At 42.2% G+C, this 13,123-nt stretch overlaps 1 protein-coding gene across 4 annotated transcripts in view; it reads left to right on the forward strand.

Moving 5' to 3' along the window:
• Nucleotides 1-13,123, forward strand: part of PTPRB (protein tyrosine phosphatase receptor type B) — a 77,294-nt gene that overhangs the window by 49,514 nt on the left and 14,657 nt on the right. For all 4 annotated transcript variants that reach the window (XR_014012687.1, XR_014012688.1, XR_014012689.1 and 1 more), the window contains 9 exons: nucleotides 599-877; nucleotides 2,595-2,744; nucleotides 3,006-3,249; nucleotides 6,447-6,553; nucleotides 7,761-7,860; nucleotides 8,604-8,687; nucleotides 8,789-8,806; nucleotides 8,938-9,019; nucleotides 10,321-10,411. Coding sequence is in view for 1 of the 4 variants with exons in the window: in XM_081211933.1 (XP_081068059.1) it covers nucleotides 599-877; nucleotides 2,595-2,744; nucleotides 3,006-3,249; nucleotides 6,447-6,553; nucleotides 7,761-7,860; nucleotides 8,604-8,687; nucleotides 8,789-8,806; nucleotides 8,938-9,019; nucleotides 10,321-10,411 (1,155 nt within the window). In the remaining 3 variants the exon portion in view is untranslated. The remainder of the gene's footprint in view (nucleotides 1-598; nucleotides 878-2,594; nucleotides 2,745-3,005; nucleotides 3,250-6,446; nucleotides 6,554-7,760; nucleotides 7,861-8,603; nucleotides 8,688-8,788; nucleotides 8,807-8,937; nucleotides 9,020-10,320; nucleotides 10,412-13,123) is intronic.

The raw sequence follows: 13,123 nt of genomic DNA on the forward strand, positions 1-13,123 counted from the left end.
AAAATGTCTTAGGACAACCCTGCTGGTTTCCTGTGCTGTCCCCATCCAGATACTGAGAAGACCCTGAGCTGCTTAGCTTCAGCAAGTTTGCTGTATCCATATGTCTTCAAACCTTGCCCTTGGACTTGGCTCACATGACTGTTCTGAGACTGTAATGGGATAGGCATATCTATGACCCCCCCTGGGTTCTTATAGGGAGGGTGTGGTATAAATATTGCACACACACAAATAGCAGTGAAATTCCTAACTCTCATCTCAGTGAGCAATAAAACAGTGACCTAATTTTATTACAGGATTATTTTGAGGTTGAGTAAGACAAACACTGTAAAGACATAGCAATTTTTAAAAGTGCTATATAAATGATTCATAACAGCAGATATAAATATGATTTTGCAAAGTAATAGGTTGAGTTCAAAGGAACTTAAATAATGTGGTTGCCATCTAATTAACAGTAGCATTAACATTAGCATTAGTACATTACCATGCTGTTCCCTAATTTAATTTTAGCTTTTGTATGGTGAGATACATCTTTGTGCTATAAAGTAAGCTCGAAATATACAATGCACATTATTGATTCTGCTCCTGCTTTGCTTCAAAGGGCCAGACAAGATACAAAGTTTGCATTGCCGACCACAGAACTCGACTGCCATTGCTTGCTCCTGGATCCCTCCTGACTCTGATTTTGATGGATATAGTATTGAGTGCAAAAAAATGGACACTGCGGAGATTGAGTTCTCCAGAAGAATAGAGAGGGAGAGATCTGTGTATAACATCATGACCCTCGTGCCCCATACAAGATACTTGGTTTCCATCAAAGTGCAGTCAGCCGACATGACCAGTGAAGTGGTAGAAGACAATACCATCACTATGATAGACCGTAAGCCTTTTATTGTATGGATGGCTACATTGCAATGGAAAGCAAAAAGTGGGGGGGGGTGGCTCCCAATGCATGATGCAATACTTTGAAATGAATGACATGTGGCCATAATGTGGAACATCTGTTCCGCTGCATTCAGTTCATGTTGTAATAGCTGCCACTAGTTCTCAAAGCACTGGATGTTATTTTTAATTGCTAAACTTGCTTGCTTGACTCATACTTTTAAGAGTCATAGGCAGTTTATATATTCTAACATGCCAGCAAAACTCAGTTATTGGTTTACCTTCCATTTGCAAACTGTTTCTTTCACCACCACCCCCTTTTGCATCCTTCAGACAAAACAGCTAGGTGTATCTTCCTTCCTACAGTTATGAAACAGGAAATCTAGATTCTCACAAGCCTTTCTCCCTTCTCTTGACGTTTGCTTATTGTACCAGATGTTAAGGGAAGAAAGCATAGCTTCTGTGAATCCTCAGCAGTTCAATCATTTCCCCTTCAGAAAAAAATGGAGAAAATTCCATAATGGTGGGTGACTACTATTGGTTTCTGGGCATGTACACACACAGTCTGATGGTGTGCATTCAGTGCTGGATGCAGTTGCATTTAGGGTTGCTGTACACATATTGCAGCTGTGTCAGTGCTGTCCCACATTGTTGGTTGATCTAAAATACATTCTGGTTTTAATCCAATTCATGCTGAGAATGCCTTTCTCAAGCACTTGCTGCCACCATCTGTATACAGAGAGTGTTTTATTAAGTCACTTCCTATTGGTGTAGACCTAGTGATGTCTCAGGGTTGTACCACTCCTCCTATCCCACCAGAAATCTGGTTTATTAAAACATATGCAAGGGGGGGGGGAATTAAGCGAGGAAGGAGTTGTATGTGCACAGGTACAGTGAACCTTATTTCCACTAGGGATGGAAGGACCTGCCAATTTCGGTTCTCTGTTTCTCATTTTTCCCCATCTTAAATTTGGTTCTCTACATTCTCTGCAGCAATTTGCAAGGGTTTCTTTAAAGAAAAATCATGACGAAAATCCTTTACATTTTAGTTTGATTTTTTCCCTAATGAACACATTTTGTATATCTCACTAATGTACCAGCAGCTTTCCTTAATATAAATGCACTTTTAATGCTAAGTGTTCTATTATCAAAGAAGGGATGAGCAGCCTGAAACCACTGTTGAGTCATTAGAATTTGAATTCTAAAGGCATTCGCAGCTGATGTTTGGGTCTTGCAAAGTGCTGTACACCGAGCAGCCCTGCCCACCTGTCAAACTTGGCTTGCAGTGGGTGAGTCCAGTTTCCTACCCCTGGTGTAAAGAGATGAAGAAAGACTACAAAAATCTGCAATGGAGGTCACTGCAACCTAACACACTGCTGCATTCTACTTGTTAATCTTCAACAACAAGAGATGTTTTGGTGGCTAGCAGTGGCGTAGCATGGGTTGTCAGCACCCGGGGCAAGGCAAGTAATTTGCGCCCCCTAACCCGTGGATTTGCGCCCCCTAACCCGTGGATTTGCGCCCCCTAACCCTAACCCCCAGATGTTGCGCCCGGTGCGGCCGGCCCCCCCTGCACCCCCCACGCTACGCCACTGGTGGCTAGGAAGAGCATTTCAGTGGATATTTGATTCCACTTGGGTAAAAGTTTGCATTTAGGTGCCTAGTACGTATTGACGAAATACAGCTTTTGTAACACAACTACTGCTATCATTTAGGCCCTCCACCACCACCTGCACATATTCGAGTGAACAAAAAGGATGCAGTCATTACCAAATCTTCCATCCACTTCGCTTTCAATTGCAGCTGGTTCAGTGACACCAATGGAGCTGTGAAATACTTTACTGTGGTTGTGAGAGAAGCTGATGGTAAGTTTCCATGGCTATACAAGATAGCCTGCATTGACATACTGCCTTTGCCATAGTCTTCCACAATCTGGTTGATCATTGTAAAATCCCATTATGACCACAAGGGTGATTTCAATAGTGTATACAATAATCGTAACAGAAAAGTATCAGGGGTCCTTGGTAATCTACAGGTCTGTAATTTCATCCCCACAAGCCTTATTCTGCAGTAATAACACAGTATTTAACTTCCATTTTTTTACTTTTCCAATCGCCCCTTTCTAGGCAGTGAAGAACGGAAGCCAGAACAGCATCACCCTTTGCCTTCTTACTTGGAATACAAACACAACAACTCCATCCAAATCTATCAAACAGATTATTTTGCAAGTAAATGCACTGAAAGCCCTGACAGCGTTTCAGAGAGCTTTGATATTAAGCTTGGAGCAGAGATGGAAAATCTGGGAGGAAAGTGTGATCCAAATCAGCAGAAATATTGCGATGGGCCACTAAAACCCAGGACTGCCTATAGGTCAGATTTAGTGCGGTAATCATGCCAGAAAAATTGTGGCTTGTCATTTGGAACTGTGCTCTCTGGAAGCATTTGAACTACCAAAGATTAATAGCCTCTGTTGCATGATGTTATCTGTGCTTTACTGTGCCATTTATAATAGCTTTGCCCTGCTCTGTCTCATAGATAATGTCTAAACATTTCCTTCACCCATGTCTGTCTATCCTGCAGTGCATTAGATAGAGGACTCTGTAATGTGTCATTTTCACACTGATCAGTGAACGTGCTAATCCCTCAGCGGAAAACCTTAGGATAGTCCCTAGTCCTCATTTGCAGTATAAAAGTGTTCAGTGCAGCTAAAATACCAGCATACACATGATGGATACTTTTGAAATTGTGGGCAAAATATACTAGACTCTTTTGTCAGTGTAAGACCAGTTGCCAAACTCAAATGGTCCAAAAATCATGATCAAGTTATTTTTCCATTTCTCCCTCCCTATCATAAATCCTAAAAGGGACGCAGGTGGCGCTGTGGGTTAAACCACAGAGTCTGGGGCTTGCTGATCAGAAGGTCGGCAGTTCGAATCCCTGCGACGGGGTGAGCTCCCGTTGCTCAGTCCCTGCTCCTGCCAACCTAGCAGTTTGAAAGCATGTCAAAGTGCAAGTAGATAAATAGGTACCGCTCCAGCGGGAAGGTAAACGGCGTTTCCATGTGCTGCTCTGGTTCACCAGAAGCGGCTTAGTCATGCTGGCCACATGACCCGAAAGCTGTACACTGGCTCCCTCGGCCAATAAAGCGAGATGAGCACCGCAACCCCAGAGTCGGCCACGAATGGACCTAATGGTCAGGGGTCCCTGCACCTTTATCATAAATCCTGTTCATTTGCGAGAAGAAACTCCAACTTTGTAGGGTCTGAGTTTTTACTAGCCTATTTAAACTACTGTCTATGGTACGTTTTTCTCTGAAATTCTCAGACTAGAAAAATGATCTCATGAAAGTATTACCAGTTGGATAACTTTGCCATTGTTCCAGTTTAAAAACAGATATAAATGTACAATATTTTCTTTCTTCATTTTCTGATTGAGTGTGGAGTTACTAACCAGGGTCTACCTATTAGTATGGGGCTGCTGAATAATCTGCTACAGCCCAGAACTTAGGTTTGCTGTGCCAACAAATACGTATTTAGGATAAGTGTACCAAACTCTCTGCCAGAACAAGATTAGTCATCGTAATGCAGAACTTTAGAATCAGAGTGCCAGTTCTTTAGAAGGTGGGCCCAGTTTTCCAAATGTATTATGCAGCCAACTTTGACTGAGAATTGACAATGATAAAGCAAAATAAGCAACACTGCCCATTGGGTAGTGAGACTAATCATATGTGGTTTCTTTCATCTCTTAAGTGTGTGCATTAGTCTCAGTGCAAAATGGGCCAGCATGTCTCCCACTCTCTTACAGGTCATTGCAAAACTTTTGTTATAATGCATTTCCTCTGACTATGTTCAAAGGGCTTTTTGAGCTTGCTTGCAGGGCTATCCCCTAAAACAAGCAGGGAGCATTTGTGGATTATGGAATACCCTGTGCAGTTTGTGATCAACATATCCAAAGACAAAGGCCAGGTTCTGCATTGTGGTTTAGCAAACAATCTGAAGCACTGTATGCAGCACAGAGAGCAAGCAGTATGATTGAGGTGCAAGGAATTCATAAGAAAAAGGTGGGGGAGGGGTTAAGCGCAAAATGTCAGAAGCATCCTAGGTTTTTGCATTCCTTTCTTTCTTAAATTATTAGGAGCGAAACTGCAGAGAACTCAGGAGATCCATAACTAGATTGCTCAAAGCCCTTTTATTTACAAAAAAGAAACCACAGAGGGATTGGATTAAGCCCGCAGTGCTAGAAAAGCAGGCTTAACTCTTTCTAACAGTTTCCCTTATTTAAATCACACATGCACAAATAGTCTGAAGTTGCTAACGGTTGTAGAATAAGAGGAAAGTAGGTACAATTAGGAATGGAAGAGAAATTTGATTAAGTTTGCATTTAGAGGCGATCTTCCCCAGTCTAGACTTTCCAAAACAATATGAAAATCAGAACGCAGCATTTTTCCAAAAATCACACTTCTCCAGTCAAATAAAATGTAAAATGTCTTAGGGTAAAAAGGGCATAAAAACACAGATATTTGTGGAAATGACATACAAAGATGCATTATATTCAAGGAAATGCTTTGAGAGCCAGTATGGTGTAGTGGTTAAAAGCGGTAGACTCGTAATCTGGGGAACCGGGTTCGCGTCCCCGCTCCTCCACATGCAGCTGCTGGGTGACCTTTGGCTAGTCACACTTCTCTGAAGTCTCTCAGCCCCACTCACCTCACAGAGTGTTTGTTGTGGGGGAGGAAGGGAAAGGAGAATGTTAGCCGCTTTGAGACTCCTTAAAGGGAGAGAAAGGCGGGATATCAAATCCAAACTCTTCTTCTTCTTGTTTGCAAAAATGTGTGCGTTAGGAGAAATTCACACTGAAATGTTGATAAATTTCCATTAGGACTTTTAGTGTGCATATGCATGCATGTGTGCAAACTGATGTAGATATGTGGATAACTTAATTTAGACTTGGAAATATCAGAAACTGAGAGTAACCAAAACAGCTTTGCTGACCTCTTGCTGCAATACAGGCCCTGTATCCCAACATTACCACTGCAGCTAATAGTAGCTTTGAATGTGGGGTAATTTAACTCAAGGAAAGTACACAGAGGAGAGGATGGGAAGCGTTAACACTTCTTCTCCGTCCCCACACTTCAAAGTGTTGTGGCCTTGGCCCAATATGGGCACATTACAGATGCTTTCTGGCTGGCTGTTGCATCACTCTAAAGCAGTAGGAGATGGAAATTACTAGTAAATTACAAGTAGTGACAGGTCAGAAACCTGGCTTCGTATATCTTATACATATATATATACATATATATATCTTGTGTAGCCTTTAATACAGAACTGGGGTCCTTTGGCCCTCCAGATATCATTGGCCTCAGTCCCAGCCACGTGGCTTTTGGTCAAGGATCATGGGTGTTGGAGTCCATCAAGATCTGGAGAGCCACAAGTTCCCCAGCCCTGGTTTAATAATCAGTATTCCTATAACCCTTACTAAGTCAAATGCTTCCTTTCATTTAGGACTATCATTGTAAATTATACATCCCAGGGAAATCTAATTTTAAAAACCATTCCCCTTCTTTCCAGGATCAGCATCCGGGCTTTCACACAACTCTTCAAAGAAGACCTGAAGGAACTTCCTGAGCCCCTGTTCTCTGATACCTATTTCTCTTTGCCAATTGTTACCGAGTCAGGTCAGTTTCCCCTCCTACCTATGAAGCATTTCAAGGTATCTAAAACCTGAGCATTTGATGGAGACAAAAGACAGCAGGAAGGGGTTTGTAGAGCTCTATATTGGCCAAAAGTGACTTTCGTCAAATCCATCCATTTAGAAGGCTGATTCAGCCACTGCTATTTAATGAGAACCTGTAAGCAACATGGTTCATGCCGTCTTCAGTTGGAGACTCTGTAGCAAGTCGCCTTTGATGAATCTCTGGAGAGTGTGGCATGTGTGTTGTGGAGAATGTGGAAGCCTGCCTCTTAATAGGGATGGGTCATCAGAAGACAGTTTTGCAAGTCTAAAAGCATTGTTTAATTTCAGCCATTGCTGATTGGGACTCGTAAAGTTTTATATTGTTCTGCTTTAAGGATTTCTTTTTCTTCGCTCCTTCTTTATTTAAGCATTTTCTGCATTTCATAATTACAGTACGTACTTTTGAAACCTGAAATAATATGGGTTCAGCACTAGAATGTTTATTTTTAACACAGTTATCCCCCCCCAACACACACACACTTTAATTTTTTTTTGCTATTCATTCAGGAGTTTCTATATTGTGGTTTGACCAAATGGTCACAGGTTGGTTTATAAATTTAAATTTAAATAATGTTGTGCCTCTGCATTACCGTTGTCTTGGAATCACAGGTAGGGAGATAAAACAGGAGATGAAAGTAACAGCCCCTCTTCTGCTGTTTGTCCTGGTAACTGATAGAATACTACCCTTTGCCCATGAAGGATTTAGCTATTGCTAACCCTGATAGCTATGTTCTCCCTCCACAGTTGGAGACAGTATGCTTCTGAATGCCTGCTGCTGTAACCCATGGGGAGGGGAGGGTGTTGCGGTATGCAGGTCCTGCTTGCAAACTTCCCTTAGGTTTCTGGTTGGCCATCTAAGGTCAGGATGCTTGACAATATGGGCCTTTGGGGCAGATCCAGCAGGGCTTTTCTTACGTTTGCTGAAACTGCAAACTGAAATAACAACAACAGCATAAGCAAACTGGCAGTGGTTCTAACAGTTACATAATTCAGTCGAAACTGTCCCATTGTGTGCACGCACATGTGTTTGCATGTGCAGATCCTTGCTAGGAATTGTATCAGAAAACAGCAAAAGGTAGACATAGACTATTATATCATGACCTTTCTTCTAACTTTAAAACTCTGATCCGTGTATACAATTGTTTCAGAGCCCTCACTTGGAGTTGTTGAAGGGGTGAGCGCTGGTCTGTTCCTAATAATTATGCTGGTGGCTGTCACTGCATTGCTTGTCTGCAGACGAAAAGCAAAGTGAGTAGAAATTCACATTTATTTATTTCTGGCGCCAGAAAGAATAAATGTAAACTTATTCATCATGCAATGTAAATTTCACTTTATGACAGGTGCTCTAAATGCGAGAACTACGATTTTATAGTTGCACCTTTTGAAGCTATTCCTCAGTAGGTCCTAAGCGCTCTCTCTGTGTGTGTGTGTGTGTGTGTGTGTGTGTGTGTGTATTTGAATCTTGAATGGCAGAAAGATTTGCTATAATATTTATTGGTCAATGAAAGTAGGAGCAGGATTGCAGCCTTAATGCTGATACAGTGGTACCTCAGGTTAAGTACTTAATTCGTTCTGGAGGTCCATTCTTAACCTGAAACTGTTCTTAACCTGAAGCACCACTTTATCTAATGGGGCCTCCCACTGCTGCCGCGCCACCGGAGCACGATTTCTGTTCTAATCCTGAAGCAAAGTTATTAACCCAAGGTACTATTTCTGGGTTAGCGGAGTCTGTAACCTGAAGCGTATGTAACCTGAAGTGTCTTTAACCCAAGGTACCACTGTACTGTGCTTTGAAGAGGAGATACATCATGTGCAAAGCAGCAGCATCACACAGAAAAATAGAGGAGTGTGATGTTGCAATGATTCAGTCTTTAATTGTTCTTGTAACAGACATGATTTGCTTTTGGCCACAGGAGGTGTGGGCAAAACAACATATCTCCCTCACTAGGGCACTAGATGTAACAAACACTTGACAACTTCTTGTGTTGCAGTAGTGGCCATGAAAGACCAACGGTGAGAATGAGCATTCGCAGGGACAGACCGCTCTCTGTTCACCTGAACTTGGGACAAAAAGGGTAAGGTCAAAGTGCTTGCCCTGGCATCCTTGAACAATGCAGTCTGTCTAATCACCATCTGACCTTTTCTTTCTTTTTCTTTCTTTCCAAATAACCTGAAGGAGCCGGAAAATGTCCAGGTAAGAGCCAATGCTAAGTCATCCTTTCTACTGCATTGGAAAATACTGGCTCTTTGTTTTAATAATGCGTTAACATATGGTGTTTTCTTTCTCTCCTTGCCCCTCCCCACGCCCTGCTTTGAATGTTTTAGCCCAGTAAAAGTCAGTCAGTTTGAAATGCACTTCACCAAACTCCAAGCAGACTCAAACTACCTCCTGTCAAAGGAATATGAGGTAAGGACCAAACAGAGTGAAAAGAATGGGCTGCTTAGGTACATCTGGCTATCATTCACAATGCATTGACTCAAGGCCAGTCATATTAAAGGAGACCGAATCAGTGGCGGTTGACATACACAGGGAGAAAATGTTGCATTGTTTGGGAATAATAATAATAATTTTATTATTTGTACCCTGCCCATTTGTACCCCATTTTTAATGTAATTAAAAATACATTAAAATGTCACACATTAAAAACTTCCCTTCAGATGTCTTCTAAATGTCAGGTAGTTCCCTTTGATATCTGATGGGAGGGTGTTCCACAGGGCGGGCGCCACTATCGAGAAGGCCCTCTGCCTGGTTCCCTGTAGCTTTGCTTCTCACAATGAGGGAACCTCCAGAAGGCCCTTGGCGTTGGACCTCAGCGTCTAGGCAGAACGATAGGGGTATACCTTCAGGTATACTGGGAATCAAGATGGAAAGGGACATGACATAGATAGCAGCAGGTGCCAGCGGGGAGGTATCAATGGATTAGGGCTCTAGGGCCTAGGCTAAAAAATGCAGGTGCCATTTTGGGGTCCTTGCTCAACAGTTTTCAGCAAGTGACACAAACTGTTTATATCAGCATTTTGACCTGAAGTGGCTGCTGAATATTACTGTGCACTATTTGTTCCTCTTGGTTTGTCCCCTCTCTGCTGTTTCTCCTTTGCAGTACCCAACAGTATGTATATATGGTGCTTTTCCACTCTTGGTTGGCATTCATTGGGTCTCTGAGCAGTGCAGCTCATCCATCTTTGTACATCGCCCTCAGGCATCCCCTCTCAATCTGATTAAGAAGAGCCATCCTGGATCATGCCCATCTTGTGCAGCATCCTGTTCTCAGGGAGGCCAACCAGTTGCCTATGGTGGGGGGCTGGCAGGACACCTGCAAGCAGGACCTGAGTGGAACATCACATTCCTTTCTTGTGATTTCCAGGTTGATCCTCTATGGACAATACGAGTGCATTGCATGTCAGCCTCCAAAGTCTTTATTATTTGCATTTATTTAAGCAAGTTCCTAAGTTTCTAAGCAACAGATTCATCTGGCATGATGAGAAGTGGCTCTATTGTATAGTAGCTTAGCACTAGAAATTGCCTTGGATAGGTGAGGATCAAAGGCTTGAACCACTTGGTACTTGGCACAAATCCAGAACTGCTTGAATTCAATCACACATCTGTTTCCATCCTTTAGTCTTGGATAGCTGATGTGCTATAGAGACCATATATTAATATAATTTAACCATTTTCATCTCCCCTTTTCTTTCTTTTGGATTTTACAGGATCTAAAGGATGTGGGTCGAAACCAATTGTGTGACATAGCACTTTTGCCAGAGAACAGAGGGAAAAATCGATACAATAATATATTGCCCTGTAAGTTTCCTGCTGGATGCAAGCCTTTTCTTTTTCTCTTCCTACATCTTTTCAGCAAGAATAAGAGAGACAGGAAATAGGTATATCCTTCATCCCAGTACTTCTACCTGGCAGAAAAGCACCACTCCCATCAAGGGGTCTTAACCCTTTGATATTCATACTGCAGGTCGCATAATGAGAGAACTCTCTCACTTCGCACCCGAAGTACAGTGACTAATAATGTTCATCTTGGTTATGAAAGGCTTCAGCCGTTAAAGCAATTTTGCTGAATTGTCACTGTTGATGGTAGGCAGATGTAGCAATAAATAGCAACCTTTGCATGCATGGTTGGTTTTATGTGATCAGCCAAAAGACAAACAGCCGAGTTTAGTATTTGCTCAAAAAACCCAGAAACCAAACCTGTTCTAATACGTCCATAAATCACTCAACCAACATTACTGATTTGGTAGGCAGTAGATTTTTCTTTTATCTATCAGAATAAATTTAAAGTCCACAGAAAGATTAATGGACCATGACTTTAGAACACAGAACAAGTGAAAGTAGGATGCGTTTTCAAAGAGTGCATGTGTTTTTTTCATCTACAAACTCTAAGAACTCTACTGCAACATGTAGAGAAGAGAATAGCAATAAAAACGGGATCTCCATAGTATACTCTCTCATGTTTTGGGAACATTTACTGAGACAGTGAGGACTCCCAAGTCAAATAGCCAAGATAAGAGGAACAGCCTCCCTCATCTTGACTGGTGAAGGCGTCAACCGAACCTTCCATGACATCTTTTTGAAGGGTCAGTTTAAGAGATCAGAGAGAAGATATCGCAAAGCTAAGAAACTTCTCAAGCAACATTTCCATTTTTAGTATAATTTCATGTGGGAGGGTTTTTCTTTCAGCTATTAATAAAAGTAGTACCCAATGTAACCAATAATGAATCTTTGGAGACAAAAATCTGGGCTACAGTGTTGTAACAGAATTTGGCCCCATGGTGAAGTCCGCATCTCAGCTTCGCACAAGCAAGTGTCCTGTCCCATAAATGCAGATTGTTTGAGAAAAGAACTGGGGACAGAAGATCTAATTTTAATCCACAAAAACATGGTCATATGTCTCCACTCTGTCCAGGAATAGAGGTTTTGTGGGAAATCCTAGTCTGGCAAGCTTATCATATTACTTGCTTGCTAAAAGGTAATAAGAGGACAATGAAGAATGCAACCAATTTTTATGGCTGCAATGAAATACATTTTTCATTTGCTGCTGTGCCTCCAGAAGACTTTTGTGCACTGTGAAACCTCAACAGCTGGGCATGTCTATATGCCAACCGCTCCTCCATCTCTCTTCCTTGATCTTGGAGTCATGGAAGAATCAGCTCATCATCATTTCTCCCCTCCTTGCACCCTCTTGTACCTTCTGCTACCTAAAGTAGTGTCCCAAGAAACTCAAAATCTGGAACCTGAAAGCTGCTCCAAAGCCATCCAGTATAGCCATCCAGTAGTATGAGGAACTGCAGTCAGGAAAAAGAAAACACCAGAACACATGGAGATGTTCTTGCACAAACCCAAGGAACACTGAATCCTGGTTCTCTGGCTTTGTTATAAAATTGTCCATTATATAAGATACAAAAGAAATAGCCTGATGACACATCTAAAAATCTACATGTATATTTCTTCTATATTGTCAATTCCTGCCTTAGCTAATCAGAGGTTTTGCAGCCAGTTGGAATAATTCCCAGTATATTTGCCTGTAAGAATTAATTTCCAACCCCATATTTCTGCATCGTGCTTCTGAAAGTTTTCAGCTACTATATTTCACCAAAAGAGAGGGCAGCCAGATAAAAATGAGGACAAGATTCCTCCACCTTTAATTGTTGTGTAACAGGGGGAAATTCTGCAGGTGTGACTTTCATGTTGAAATTCCTTCTTCTACACAACTATTAAAGGCCCAGGAATCCTTTCCCCCCTAAATGACCATTATACTAAATGGTTATTCTTAAATAACCATGAAGAGCAGGGATGTCCAACAGGTCGATCACGATCTACTGGTAGATCCCCGGAAGGTTTTTGGTAGATTGCAGTCGATCGCTGGGACCCTTTCCTTAGTGTAGGTAAAATAGAATACAGCCCGCCCCCTCACCCCGCCCTCCATTGTTGCACAATCTGCAGAATGGAAGACAGAGTTTACTCAGTTGAGGCTGTTTGTTTGCCCAGCGATCTGTTGGTGAGTGGCTGGTCCCCTTTCTCCCTTGAGCTTAGGCTTGAATTTCCTCCTTCCTAAAAAAAGCTCCACAACCTGTACACCCCCCCCAAAAGTGGGTAGATCACTACCAGTTTTTAATTCTGTGAGTAGATTGCAGTCTCTTGGGAGTTGGCCACCGCTGATGAAGAGGATAGTTCTGTGTGGTAGAGGTGAGCATACACTGGAAGAAAATATGCTGTAGATCAGGCATCCCCAACCTTTGGCCCTCCAGATGTTTTGGCCTACAACTCCCATGATCCCTAGCTAACAGGACCAATAGTCAGGGATGATGGGAATTGTAGTCCAAAACATCTGGAGGGCCAAAGGTTGGGGATGCCTGCTGTAGATGCTTATAGTTTCAGGACACATCGCAGTATAGCACAGAATAACTATCCTTTCTAATGAGGGCATATTCCTTCTATGATAGCACAGATTTGGGGTTTAGGTATCTGCCGCTAGCAGCAGTTGGGCAGGGCAGCATTGTTCAA

This window comes from Podarcis bocagei (genome assembly GCF_964188305.1).
Source record: "Podarcis bocagei genome assembly, chromosome: 10".
Lineage (NCBI taxonomy): Eukaryota > Metazoa > Chordata > Lepidosauria > Squamata > Lacertidae > Podarcis > Podarcis bocagei.